This window comes from Tubulanus polymorphus, chromosome 2, assembly GCF_964204645.1.
Source record: "Tubulanus polymorphus chromosome 2, tnTubPoly1.2, whole genome shotgun sequence".
Classification (NCBI taxonomy): Eukaryota; Metazoa; Nemertea; class Palaeonemertea; order Tubulaniformes; family Tubulanidae; genus Tubulanus; species Tubulanus polymorphus.
The window spans coordinates 27,412,446-27,428,425 of record NC_134026.1 but is presented as its reverse complement, the minus strand read 5'-3'; the positions used below and the strand labels follow the sequence as shown (position 1 = coordinate 27,428,425).

The following is a 15,980-nucleotide window of genomic DNA, read 5'->3' as shown; positions in this document are numbered from 1 at the left end:
TATTACACATTTCTGATGGTTGCCTTCAGCGTATTGTACAGAGCAAAATGTCAGTTCATTGCCGCAAGATAAACCATGTTCCTCCTGAAACGACCGAAGCCCTTCTGGCGAAATAATGGAAACGTGTAATTAATATACGTTGACATGACTAGATTTAATTTCAAAATACACTGTTTACGGACGATCCAAAACATTCAGATATATGATACACCAGTTCCTAAACAACAATCGATGCTAAAATACAGAATTCTTGGTGCAATTTACTAGCGAGCCGCAAGTATAGTATTAATTCTAATGCACAAATTTATATCTAACGATAAACTACTGCCTATAACACTTGTATGGAACAGCTTATTGGATGACATTCTCAGACTCGAAGGTACAGGCACTATCTGTCTGTTTTGAATTAAGTTTTTTTTCTCAAAATTATTGCTTTAAATCTCATTCTACATTGGAGGACTGGTTTAATGAACTCGATAAGTTAAAAATTCCAGACCGTTCTCCATTTAAAGATTCACTTGGTTCTACGACGTTAGTTGGAAAACGCCTCGACGTCGTAGCGGTGGTCATCGTGTTGAAATAAGACAAATTTGAAGTATCAACGCATAATAAAGCATAAACCCGTGTCACAAATATACACAATAAAATTACAAACGAGTTTAAAAGCAAGGATAACGCCAAAAGCATCGTTTGGTGGATCGCTGTTGCGGCTGAAAAATAAGTCGGCAGAAATGCGATCCAGATGAATAATGTTGAACAGACTGACAGGAATATGTAACGTGACTCGTTAAAGTTTTCTGGCAAACGTCTTGTCAAATAGCCGTAGATCGCCGAAATAAAGACGAGCAGTATATTATAGGAAAGTGGCGCTGTTAACGCCACGACGGGAAGGTCACACAGCAATTCAACGTATGGCTCCGTCCTCACGGGCATCTCCAGTTTCTCTCTCGGCGGATAATAAATGGCTGTAATCGCTGTTATGATTACCTAAAACATAAACATGATCGATGATCAATAACTTTTCTTTGTAAAGAACATCGATTAATTTAGATAAACGTACGCGCCGTTCACATTTTTTTAGAGATCACTCCCAGCCGTATATTCGGACAAAAAGATAAAGATATCCATTATGTTCCAATTCTAATATTGAAGGTGTTCAATAATGTTCTAATGTAAAATAATGGAATAGATTCGTCTTCAAACAATAACAACACAACAGAGTGCATATGTCCATATTTGCCCGGAGTTAAAAGGCGTACTATGAATCTAATCAATGTCCCCAACTTTACTCAAAAACAATATTGTATATTATATACATATAAAAAAGGTATTAAAATGTTGGTACGAGCCGATCATCATCTAAATCATCTTAAAGAACGAATGAAAAACACCGCGATTGAATGAGGCGGTTTTCGAAAACACTTCTCAAAGATGACAAGAGCTTCTGACTTTACTAAGACCATTGATGTTTGTAACAAGAACAACAAGGTCTTATACTCGTGATATCGGCTTACGTTTGATTAATTGTATACAAATCCCTCTGATCATAAAATATCATAAGGGTAAAATTGTTGTTTTTTTGGTACGTTCGCCTAGAATGAAATATGTTTTATAGCTGGTATTAACTTTTTATCTGTAGATATTACATTCGAATGATTTCTGACGAAAATAGCTAGAAAATAGCGGCACAATCAATATGAAATGTTTGAGATGATGGGGGTACTTCGCGCTTCATAGCTTTGAAAATTGGGTATCTTTTTACATTTGATGATCGAAAATTCACCAGGGTAAAAACAGCGTAAAATAATGACATTTTATCTAGATTCAAAAAAAAGATCGATGAAACCTAGCTAAAACATTTGAAATCCCCGTAAACAAGACATTTTCTGTTGACTATGTTTTGATGCCTCGAGAAAAAACCCAACTTTTTACGTATATATATATATATATATATATATAAATGTATCGAAGTACATGGTTAACGTGAATTACAACAAGCCTCCGGTTGCTTTGATGTCACAAAATGTCATCGCGTTCCTTTCTATCATTCCATGAATGCTCTAACGATTGAAAACATATTCGCACAAAAACTTCATGATCAAAAGAAATGCGGCCTTTACTCTTTTAGTTAGGTTCGTTTCTATTTTGATGGAATGGCTAACGGAGGTAATTTGAACATCAATTAATCGATGTAAATAAATGGCTAATTTTCGAACGTAAAATCCACGGAGAATTGGTAAAAGTGGGTTTTCATGCCGGAGGCTGAAAGGCTGAGGGAAAATGAAAAAATCAGCAAAAATTAACGAAATTACCAATTGAAAATTGCTAATTTTGGTAATCCTTGATTAATGATTTTACGAAGAGCTTACCTGTATGGTTATCATTATTCCAGTAATGATCAACTGATGCTTTGTACGGATAAACCTTAATTTCGCGGTTCCCCTTTTACTTCCAGAGAAAATACGATAAATACGCATTGTTTTCGTTAATAACGGCGCATATATAACTGTGTAAATTGTATTAAACGACAGTCTTTGTGAGTAACACAGGGCGCGATTCGGTCGCAAAACCATTAGTACTGTGACCAAGAAGCTAAACAAACACCCGGCCAAAGTTATAAAGCTAAGTTCCTTGCTGGATGCTTTGACCAGGCGTTCTGCACGATATTTAACATAAATTGCAAATATAGACACGTTTCCTATGAATCCTATCACTGAAATGAATATCAAAGTTGCGCCAACGGTATGGAAAATATTCAAATATGTCGGTTGAATCGGAACACAAAATTTGAACGTTACTTGGTGAGGCCAGGTAAAAACATCACATGGGATGCATTCGGATCCGTTGACATATTCGTTATTTCGGCAAGTATGACATTTCCAACAACATGGAACCTGTAATGTTATCTTATATTGGTTTGCTCCACACAAATAATTAGTGCAAACTGACTCTGGAGTATTAGTTCTATTCCAAAATATTGCAATTTTGTCTATTGTCAGTTTCCTAGTTTTTCTATTCCAAGTACCAATCCTTGTCGAACCGTTTTCCGTATATTGTAATATCTTATAATTTGCCATGCCATCTCCGTTGCTGTCAAACGTTACTTTTTCAGCGAGACCCTGAAACGACGTCGTGAGTAGGAAGTCGTAGATACCACCACGTTTTAGATGTTCTCTGGTGCATTTCATCAAGAGGTTTTTATCGGTAATGTTTTTACACTTATCCTCTAAAAGGCGATGCAATGCACGTGCAAATGTATATATCTCATCGTACGTTTTAGCATACCGGGTGGAATTACCCTTAAGTCTGTAGCTTGTTTGGTCAAGATTTAATATGCTTTCGTTGTATTTTCTATCTTTATGATTATTGCAGGTATTGGCTTGAAAACTGCAATTGAATGCCAGTTCCGTTAAGGCTTCTTTCCAGGGGCTGGTCAGATCACCATAAGTCCGCGAAAGAAAGTACTCACCAAAGCTATCCCGTGAAGCCGAATTCAAATCAAGCCGGATATAAACTGACCCCATGGATATCGAGGAGAACTGTCTCCAGATGGAAAAAGCGTCGCTTCCAAGCCATACAAAATGATTCCTGCCTAATGTATACGCTTGGAGTTTTTCAATGACTTTGTTAGCGGCCGAATTGGGCAAAAATGAAATTATGATTGATGCTTCCTTTTTGTCATATAGACCTTTAGCTATGTCTTCATATTCATCATCAGTCATATCCGATGAACTTATTGCCTTCACATACGCTAGGCACATCCCTCTTTTCTTAGTCTGACGGTAAACATGGGTCATTGCGTTTATGCCATACGTATCACTCTCGTACAACATCGATACATACGTCCAGTTGAAATATTCCATAATATCCAACATTGCTTCGGTTTGATATTTATCCGGTGGAACCGGTCTTATAAAGAAAGGAAAATCATTTCGATCGCTCAATTCATCGGATGTCGCGGATGAACTAATAACCGGAACGTAATATTGCTGTAAAATACGAGATTCGAGAACTACATATCGAGACCAACTATCTCCTAGTACCCCGATCAAAGGTGCCAGTAGGTCCATTCCACTGCTAAAATATTCCGTATTGACAGCCTGTAAGGATCTAGAAACAGCAAGTCTTTCGCTCCTGCACGTATCGAGAATTCGTAAGCCAAGACTAAGTCCGTGGAGCATCGATGGATCTTTGTTTATGTTGTCGACCATGAATACAATTTGTTCTAACTCAATCAAGCGTCGTAACGAATAATCTCCTGTACATAAATTCGTGGATGTATTTTTTGATCGGCCGATAGATTTAACGACACCCAAAATAACGTCACCATTTATTTCGAATGTGTCATTACCGACATCAGGAACATAGATACATGTTACGTCACTAAATAAAAAAACTAATACAATGGTTAGAAGCAAAACTAACTGTTCCATTGTAAGCTTGCTGCAAATGCAACTACCGGTATCAGGTGGATTCCTGATTTATAAAATCAGCGCTCGTTCGATTGCGTCAGAAAATGTCAATACGGGTGTGGCCAATCAAAGACTTTTGTTTCTAAATGCGCGTAAGATACCCAACGGTTTTTCGCCTAATTAGATGAATTTGCAGATCACATGAATATCTCGGGGATACAATAAAGAAATATTCGATCAGTGTCACCTCGCTAATGAAAGTCGAAAAGATAAACTTTCTTTTCCTCAGTAATTCTCAGTAATGAACTTGTCACTGATACATTTTATCTCGCTGTTCAAAGCATTTTTTAGCACCATTGGAATGATTATATTTCGTACGGAGGCGTCTAAGCTAATTGAAGATGGTCGAGTTTTCGAACAGGAATTCCTTTTTCATTTTAGTTAGTTCCGTCTATAATTAGTGTTTCATGCAAATTACCTAAAAACAACTAAACACGGGCGAAAATCCGATTTTCCTCCTTAAGGCTTATCTAAATTATCTCTTAATGTGACAAAGAAAATTTAACAAAAAAGGCGTTATACGTATCATGTTGTACTATTTGTTTCGTCGATTTCAACGTCCAAACTAGAAAATGTCATTTCATAAATATCATCTTATATAAAGGCCTTTGTATGTAACAAAAACAGGAAAAGCAGCACCCAGACCACTGAACACAGCGACAAATCTACATCCTAACATAATGCAATATTGAACAACACGTATGATGTGTGCCGATGGAATTAATCTAATTGCCAAATCTGTTGCCATTTTTAACTCCACGCTTTATGGTTGATATTCGTGAAATGAAACATTAATGAATGCTAAATTTCCTTTCATAACGTAAAATAGACATTGTTAAATCTGTAATGGCAGAGAAGAAGACATGCGATTGATGACATGCATTACCTGTATGGTAATGAGTGCTGTTGTAGCGAACATCTGGAAGTTTCCACTAATGTATCGAATCTGGGACAAACCCCGTTTTCCAGCCGAAAATATGCGATATATTCTATTGGTTTTTACGAGTAAAGGGCAGTAAATGATCGAATAGCTGACGTTGAAACCGATTCTATGGATACTACAGGTGATACTGCTCGGTTTAGCAAGAAGAACCAACACCAGTAGAAAACTAATAGATGTTCCGAAAAGCGTCACAAAACTGAGTTCACGACTTGCCGCCTTAATCAAACGCTCGTGCCTGTATCTTATATATACTGATACTATCAATATATCAATCACTAGTCCAGCAGTCACTAGGACGATCAGAGTGATACCCACTGGATGACTGACATTCAGTGCCACGGCTGCAATCTCCACGCAATCTAGAAATGTATTTTGGTCAGGCCAGCTAAATTCTTTGCATTGGACACAATCAGTTTTATTGAAGTTAGTGATTTCGTTACTACGACAAGGCTGACATTTCCAACAACAGTGAACGTCAAGTGTTATACTGTAATGCCCCGGTGGACATGGTTCTGAACAGTAAGACCGCGGGGCTGTATTTGTTATTGCGTTCCAATTCATCTTATTCATTTCTATATGAATACTTTCGCGTGCCCGATCCCAGTTACCGATAACAACATGGCGGAATCCATCAGCGGGGTTGTATTGAAACTGAGATATCTTATAACCAGTCATTCCATTACCAACACTGTCAAACGCAATCGGTCCAGCTAAACCCGTAAATGATACATTTAAGAGATAGTCGTACAATAAGTGACCGTGGATGCAGACCTCAAGCGTGTTCGTGTCACCCGACGATACATTGGGACATCTTTGCGAAATCATTTCTTGGATTGCAAATGCGAATGCAAAAATGCAATCATGTGTCGTGGCAAATTTCGAACTCGCATCGTTCGCTATATCTTTAAATCGTTCGCTTTCATTAAAAGACACGTTCTGGAATTTTTCACAGTGTAAATATCTCCAGTTTGGAGACGAGTTCCACGTACAATTGAACAAATATTCAACTAAAATATCCTTCCACGGATTTGTGATATTTTCATAAGTCAGTAGTCCGAAATAATGGTAGAACGATTTCTCGTGTATAGTCTTAAAATCAAGATCGATATAAATGGAACCGACGCCCATTTCTTTATCCTCCCATGAAGAGGGACTTCTGAATGCATCACTACCAATCCAAATGAAATGATTGCTTTCTGCCTTCTTGACTTCCAAGAATTTTTTTAGTTTATGCAGAAGGCGAAACAAGTGCTTTCCAGAAAGAAACGAGATTATCACTCTTGCCCGTTTTTGTTTCCAAAGAGTTTTTATGATATCTTCGTATTCATCGTCTGTTGTCAGATCACCAATCGATTTACTGTAGGCCATGCAGATACCTTTTTGTTTCGAACGATGGTAAAGATTATTCAAGGCAAAAATACCGTAGGAATCATCGACATACAACATAGAAAAGTAACTCCAGTTGAACTGCGTCAAGATATCTACCATAACAGTTGTCTGAAATTCATCGGGAGGAGCTGTTCTCAAGAAATATGGAAATGCTTTTTGGTCGCTTAATTCGTCGGATGTTGCCGCTGTGGACATCACTGGTAAAGAAAATTGCCGCAATATTCGCGCTTCGTGGACCACATATTTGGATCGGCCATCTCCGATAGCGCCCACGAGTTGACCGTATGTTCGGGCATTATTTTGCGGGCACATCGCATCAAGTAGCTGCATCGGCCGAGCAACAGCCATACGTTCACTACCACAAGTATCGAAAAAACGCATACCTAATTTGATACCAGGAAGCAACGACTTGTTAGCGTTTACTTGAGCAATGGCGAATGAAAACATTTCAACAGTTATCACTCCTCCTATAGAGACCTTTCCATTACACGCGGACGTTCTCTTATCATTTTGCCCAATTGATTTTACAACTCCTAAAATCAAATCACCCGCAATCGTAAACGGTTCATCGGTGACGTCTGGTATGATGATTTCCTTCGAATAATCCACGAGCAAAATCATCAATAGCAATAAAACTAAAACTTTCCATATTTCACGAAAATACACCATTGCCATATTCTTATCAACTAGCCGCATACCCGCTGCCGTGACGTTTTGCAAACTCCTTTCTTTAACCGGGAGAGATTTCCTTGCGCGACAGATTCCATAAGGAGCTTAAGAAACCTTTCCGCTTTGTCGTTATTTTCGGCGTTTTATAACACGTACTGAATATGATTAGGTTTTCGTGATTAAACACAAATCCATAACCTGAATACCATATAACAAATAAAAAACATGGCGTGATATACATTATTCCTACCAAGAAATGCAGAACATATTATAGATCAATCAGTTAATTCATTACTGTTTCATATGAACAACATTTTACATGTTACACGATTCGTCAACCAGCTCATGTTACCAGTCACTCGTTGTCAATGTTACCTGATCAGTCGTATATAGTAAAAGAAAAAAGAAAAACATACATCAATGCAGTTTATATAATTAAAGGGAGGGACCGCTCATCTTACATCTGCTTTATGTTGTGGTTTTGAAAATGATTCCTACACTGAATAAGCTGTGATGGATTAATCATACGATTCTAACTTCAGCAATGAAAATGAGGTGTTTATGAAATTGTTTATCAATAGGCAAAGTGGCCCTCGCTCCTCTGGGAATGAAGGCATTTATAGAATTCGGCATGCTTGAGTAACTGTATTTGCGTACCAAACATAGCGCGATGACTTGAAGTTTAAGCATAAAATGCGATAGATGGCGGACGATTTGACGAAGTCATCGCTGGGCAACGACTACCATAAACTGAAATAGCTTCCCCGTCTTCATGCTGAACATTCTTAACCCCATTGAAATAGTTTACAAAAATTTTTGCTTCGATATTCAGCAACTATGGTTATCTCAATCAAGGACGATTTGCTCTACGTTCCTAAGATTGAGGATACTTTTTGTCGCTTGTTTGAAAGAAAATTGAAAAAAGAACTGTTGTCATATTTCATCGTGGGTTAATTCATTTCATATTCACGTCATTCTACGGTGTAGAGAACCTTTCGTCTGGTGATGAAGATGGGACACGTAAACGTTTCAATCGGGCGCCGTCGTCGATCCGTCATTGTGTCATGATTAAATGAATGTCTAGTTAAATCATCGATGTCACAGTTACGCACTTATATGGCCTCAGAACTCATCAATAACAGTACACCACAAAGACTTTGCCTTCACGGGCATACAGAGGGTACGAGAAATGGGAGGCAGAATTCCCCGCTATAAACGTCAGTCCCGATGACGAATGAGGGTCTCTACGACGACACAGTTACAATACTCGAATGGAAAAATAGCCCGCTTTATGCGCTTTTTTGCGACCTGCATCTGCATCATCGGTATACGAGACGGAATAATAATTGCACTCGGCGATTGCTTCTCAAACACAAAAGCGATTGGCAAATGAAATCTTTGCGTTTGACCTACGTGACATTTGACATAGCAATAATTCATCGCTTGCCGGCGATAATCAATTTTTGACACTTTTTCTTGTTCGACTGAGATGATATTTTTCTACCGTTTAGACACGATGAAAAATTTCACTAATTCTGCTCGGTTATTATAACGAAAATGCCTGAAATACTTTTTTTCAAAAGTTTTCGTATGATTATATGCTTCGCATTTTCATCGTTGGCAGCCCAAAATCTGGCCGACCCCGCCGGGCCGATCCGCGCCCTGCGAGAAACGCGTGCTGAATTTACAAAAACATAAACGATTTAATCAAGATGAGATTTTGGATCATTTTATGGAAGTTGATTAAATTGAAAGGCTGAACTGAATGTATTTACTTTTGTCGAATTAACATGACTGGATGATGCGTTTTAATCAGTCAGATGAGCGAACGAGCCCCATCAGACGTCGTTAAGTCAGAATTCATCAGACGTTTGGCCAAGTCTAATTACCGTTTCCGGTGATAGATTGCCTAAAGTGACTTTTGTAACCGAGCTCTCAATGGGAAGAGCAGTAACCTCTCTCAAAATGATTCCCAAGCATTTGATTGATTCGGCAGAAGACATTATTACTTTCTATGGAGGATAATAAATAGCCGTACAGTTTATATTCCATTCCCCGCGCATCGTCTCCGCAAATGGAACCGACAAAGAAATGAGCGATTCTGAAATAAATGGTATTGCCTAAATGTGATCATGGCTGGGATTAAAGATGGAGCTAAATCAAATAATATCGAATGAAATCAAATAAAATCTATTCAAAGGGTAATATCCAGTGAGCAGATAGCGTTATCGTTTGGACACTCGTGTACAGTTGGTTCGGCTGACAGATGGGTGCATCATTCTACCGAAATTTATATCAATCATTGAAGAAAGTTTTCATGGGAACAAAAGCTGTTTCTCGGCAATGAAATAATCGAGTAAAAGAACGCGAATTAGCCAGATCTTGTTGTTCATAATAAGGGCTTCCACTTCAGTTGATAGCGTTTAACAACCTTCTGCCCGCCCGTTCATGTTTCAGTTGAATATCACCGCTCATTAAAACCCCCAAATGCCTGTGTCTGTCCCCCACATGCCTCATATACCGCGTGACTGTAATAACAAACTTGCTGTTTGATATTCGCAGTAAACATTCCCAAGAATATTTTCTTTCGCCAAACGATGGCCATTGGTTTTGCAGTAAGCTAGAATAATAATAAGGCAATAAAAGTGTTTCAATTAGCACACGGAAGAGAAAGTGTCCAACTGGGAGCATTTAACGATACAACAACTGGCCATAGACACTGAACGGTGGCCGTTAAGCATTCTATTTTCAAATCTGTTTTGCGAATATTTACAAATGTGTCGCCAGTTTCCGTAAGTAAACAGACTGATCTCCAACAGTATCGGCTTAAATGCTTTTGTGAAAATATTACCGAAAAAAAAACATTTTGTGAAAGTTCAAAGATCACCCCTTCTAAACAGAGAAATAATGTCGCCATATTTCTCGATCATGCGGGCGTGCGGAATGTTTGCTAAAATTAATGAAGGTATTCTTATCGTAATTTTTTATAGCCAAGATGATTAAGCGTGAAGAGATTCGATGAAATAGCAATCAACTTTCTCAATTGCGCGGTTTAATCATTTAATACGATTATAAAGTAACGGGGTGATGCTTTCCGGTCGTCAGAGAATTTGCCAAAAATCAGGTATTGTCCTCACGCGTTCCGTGACCACATGAACAATGAAAGTGATAAGTCGCTGTCAGTAGACATCAACTGTATCATTGTCTGGTCTCCTCTGTGTTCATGTTTGCCTTCTTTGCCAGTTTTATGCTCAGTCATTTCGCTCGGCGTTCGTGCCGGGGTAAAAGTCTGGAAGGATGATCGTTTTTCATCTCTAGTGCAAATATCAGCGTTAATTTACTCCCGTTTCACAGGCTTTGTCAAACAGTACAGTTAATTCAAAACTTTCTTACAGAACAAATGGGCTAATATTGAGCTATTGTACGACGTTTTGTGATATTTGGCCTCTATGATTTACGAATCAATCTTATTTTCTCCGGAGAATGAAAGAATCTTTAATCAACGTTGGAGACCCGTCTCAGTTGATAGGTCGTGGCGTTACTGGCCGTCAGTTTTATTATTCAATCTCCTCCGCCGGGAGATCGGGGGCCGTTTCAATCCACTGTTTCAGGGCAAATGATGTTCTATCATGGGTACAAACTTATGCGAATAAACATCATGAATCGACCATCTATCTATTGCGTTTGACAGAGGCGTTTACTTTAATAAGACTCAGCATTGATTGCCCAAGGTTCGGCAAAGACCAGTCTTAAACTATTTCATTAAAAAAAGATAGTTACAAATTAGTCACCAGAGAAAATGTGTGTATGTCTGAAAGCTAAAAGGAAAACGATCGAATGAGAACTCTCGGTTTTTGGAATGGATCGTCTTTATTACTATCTTTTCGGTATTATCAATGCAGTATTTTGCCTAGTTTTATTAGGATTTTGAGATTTCGAAATATTCCAGCGATTATGTTTTTCTAAGATGTAAATCTATGACAGTTAAATCTACAACATTAAAACTCGACTTGTTCTAAATTGAATTGCTGTATCCTTATCAGAAATGTAAACTAATCAAAGATTAAACTATTTCGACGGATTACTTGTTTGACTTTCTGAAAACAATCAATTGTGACGGCTGAGGTCCGCATTATAAAGACTAATTTCACGGAGATGCATTTTCTGACCCGTCGTACTGAATCAGATAACCACGATATATCAGATATATCACTATTTCGTCTTTTTCATTTCTTTAAAAGGCTTTCTGATCTTTCTGATTTTTAAATCATTCTAATCGCTTCTATAAATTTTATCGGTGACATATCTGGCAAGTACTTTGCCATGTATTTTGGAATTCGTCGAAATTATGTCTTGAGAATAACTGGCTGGATCATGCAGAGCACGACTCGAACACTTCAAGGTTTGCAAACGAGTACAGTTTGACGCACTGCAAATGCGTTCTTAACTTTGATAAAATCGAAAACAATAATCGAATCAAGAAACGATGGCGATGTTTCTACAGTTTTATGGCTATTCGTTGTAATCTCGAGGCTCTTCTCGGTTCCAACTTGTAATTAATTTCGGTGTCATACGCGAACGATGATAAAAACTGCGCAAGCGCAAATATTATAAATCATTCGGGAATTGAATTATCTTGCATCCCGGACTGAAATTAATTGAAACAAACTACGCTTAATGGAATAAGCCGTTTTCGTGTGACAGCCGGCAGGCCAACTAACGCAACGATACCCTACCAGAAAATATCCTTATAAAACGTCACTGTAATGAATGGCTCATATAATTGGGTTATAACTATATTTATTTTCTTGTTCGGGCCGCGTTGGCTTGTCACCTTTTTCGGCTTTATTGCAATTTATCCACTAATATCTTTTGTTGACATGGAAACCTCTTCAGAATATGATGGTATTAGCAAGGCATAGTTACAGTATTAATCACAATAACACTCGATGTAGTCGAGACTAACAAATGACACTAGCCAATGTATCTAAACATTGCATTATCTTATCGTCCACTAAACACTCGACCATACTGATTTACTGCTTACTTCACTTTTTTATGACGACTAGCCTCTTGAATAAACCGTAGCACGGTTTTGTTAATCAACTAAAACCCGATACCTTGCTGGTGTGATAACTGTGAGTGTATTTTCAGTTCAAAAATTGAATACGTCACGATCGCGATTATCTTGTCAACAGTTAGTTTCAAATGGTTGAAAATGACCTTTTTGTTGAGAGATTCCAAAGATTATACTGGTTGATGTGTTTTCATCGAATCTAAAAGTTATCACAATTCGTTGTATACGCTCGAAAGTGTGGATATTATCCAGGATTTGGCTGCCTGACTAAATTCTTTATAGAATTTTTGACGACATCATGACAACGTTATAATGCAAAGATTGCAAGTGTCTACACAGTATTAATTACCGGTACTCTGTCACTTTGTTTCTGTACTTGTCTTCCACTTCATGTTTAATTGGATAATTTAGCTGATTTCACGCCTGATTTTCGAACGCTGATGAAACCCATATATCATCCCATATTTCAATATCTTAAGGCAATTTCCAAGCGAGAGCAAATTACGAGTGGGACCCAATCGAGCAGAAATCTGTTTATCCACCGTTTCGGTACGCTCTGTCATCATTTCAATCTTTCTTAACCACGTGCATTCGGGATGTTGATCAGAAAAGAATCACTTAATGTGATTATTCGGTGCACTTCTTGAAAGTTTACAATAAAAAGAGTTGTATGAACATGAAAAAAGTAAAATTAAGATGTGAAATTAGAAGAAAATGCAAAACGTATAATCTGCCCAAAAATGCAGAATATTCAGTGTATCATACATTTATAATGGAGATGGTAAACTAATGATTTGAATATTTTCAAAAGCAAAATACACTTGGAAAAACTTATTCGAAAAATGGCGCTTATACCTAAAATGTATGTTCGATATCAATTCGATGAGATATTTCTCAATTTTCAAATTCGTAGCTTAACATATTACTAAAGAACATTGCCGCTATACAATACGCTGAAATAATTAACTACCGAAAATTGCTACTGTATATCTAAGAATTCTAACTTCTCGGTGCTGGCAATGATTGTCTAATGAATTCCTCTATTTATCTCCATCAGAAGTAGGATACACATTTCCGATGAGTCTTTATTTGCGCTGGAGCACTTCTGGTAGCTTGTATTGCCGCCGTTTATATCGAAGACAATGTGCAAAGTGGCGGCAAAATCTGTTCGCCCTGCGTTAGCCCCGAATAAATTTGCCCTAGCGTTGCCATTTTGACGCTTCGAGGCAATAAAGCCTTGATTAAACCAACTAGCGCAGATTATTTCTCATCGAAATAGCTTGTACCAAGGGATCAAATACAATAGAGCAATCACTTGATCAAATGCCGTTTGTACATTTAATCATAATAATAGCGCTTCATGCTCACAAAATTGATGCAATAATGTTGTTATATACGGCACTGCAGAAGAACGATTGGCCATTTTTGGTTTAAACCATTTTTGGGAAACTGTTGTTCATTAAAACGGTTGGACATGACATGGGTACATGAGTATCCCCCGAAAGGGAAGTTTGGATTGGTTTATCGTAACTCTAGGAAGCGATATGACGCGAGGAATAATAGTATAGTTAGAAAATAAATCATACGAAAAGAAAGAAAAACTGTTCGGCAAAGTAATCGAGTATAGCTCCTATTCAAGAAACATAATAAAAACCAATTCCGAAGCTTCTTCATCTCTCATACTGGGGAGTTTGCTTTAAGGAGATATTTCGGTCAATGATAATGATGATGACTGAAATTGATATCATAGCAAGTTACTATATTGGTGGCCTTCACCACGGACAAGATAAATGTGTTAAATACTACTCACGAGAAATAAGTTAGCTATTCTAACTGCTTAAACAACATTTGCTAGCGATGAGGAGTATAAATATACACTCGCTTATCTCCATATTTATTAGGTAAAAGTGTTTTTTCTAACTTTCATGTGCCTTAAAGTAATATGTAATGAACGTACGTGACCGACAGAAATCATTCTTAAATGGCATTTGTAACTCGTTAACCAGCTTCTGAGATTATGATAGCAGTTAGCAGGTGATTAATACAAACCGTGGTATCTATCTGTGTCAGTAAGAATTAAACCTATAAGATTTTTTGTTTTTGGATGAGATTCTGAAAAAATTACTATAATTTTTCGGATGTATAATCTATCATATTGGGAAGATGAGTTTACACGTGGCCCGCTGATCACGATATCAATTATGCACAGAGCTCAGAGTTAACTTATTTGTAACTTTTGACACATGGGGATAAGTGGAAAAACTTACTCGAAACCATCGGTCATTTTTCTGGCTTATGTGTTTGGCGCAATCGTAGTTCTCAATCAGTGGACATTCATTAGGTTGGTATTGGACCTGTCATACGACTGTGCCGAATCCATATGGTGTCGTGTAGCCTTTGAGCCATTTGTAACAAATTCTGACACTTTATTTCAGTGATGCGTGCATCGCTTTTTCGGACGCTTAAGCACCGAGTAATCAGATCATACATACACACACGCACGCCATTTAGAAAAACTGTTTCAAAGAATTTATGTTCTTGATGTTGGACGCATAAGATGGTCATTATGGTGGTCAGTCATAAGCGAGATATTACGCAGATAATGATGAATGATTGTCGTTAGATTGCCGGAAGTTACAAGCAATCTAAATGAGTAGTTAGATGGACACAACGATACGGAATATAATTACGAAGCGGTGCCGGGTCGTATCGATGGGGCGCGGCATTCTGACGTAGTGGGGTGATGGATGAGCCGGAAGATTGATGTCGCTACCCAGGGACACCGTCTGATTTATCTAAAGAACGCGATTAATCTCATCTGCGATGGTTTAATCAACATACTGGCGTTCTCAGGTGGGAACACTTATGACCATCGCGTGAATTAAACAAAATATATCGTTCTTTATTGCATCACACAACTTCAAGCTGTTTTTCTGCCTTGATTTCCGATCTGATGGTATAGCGGAATCGATGAGTATCGTTCGCAAAAACGTCAGAAGAATTGGATTAAAGAAATTCGTATAATAATTCGATTGCATATGGGACAGTTGGGATAGTGACGTCATTAAAAAGTTCGAAATACTGCCTATTATTGATTTCTCATCTTTTAAAAGCCATGATTTCGAATCAAATTTGTCAAAGTCACAGAACGCAGATCTTAAATTTAAATCCCTTATCTTTGAGCTGGTATACTTTTGATAAATTGTATTTCCTTCTCTGACCTGTCATATACAAGATTAATGGAATCTCTTTCCATTTATCTTTTGAAATTTATTAAAATATTTGGTAACAAAATGTAATGACAGCGTAGATCATGTGTATCTTTGAAAACAATTGAACGATGTATTTCATAAATCATCAAGACAAAAGCGAAAACGTGCTGCCAAGAAATGACATAATATGGGTTACATAATTCAGTATCAAAATTATT

At 37.7% G+C, this 15,980-nt stretch overlaps 1 protein-coding gene across 1 annotated transcript; it reads right to left on the bottom strand.

Annotated features, from left to right (window-relative positions):
• Positions 1–5,307: 5,307 nt before the first annotated feature.
• Positions 5,308–7,479, bottom strand: LOC141899128 (metabotropic glutamate receptor 3-like). The gene has a single exon (XM_074785281.1). It carries the CDS (start codon positions 7,477–7,479, stop codon positions 5,308–5,310), a length of 2,172 nt encoding a protein of 723 aa, XP_074641382.1.
• Between the last annotated feature and the right edge of the window lie 8,501 nt (positions 7,480–15,980).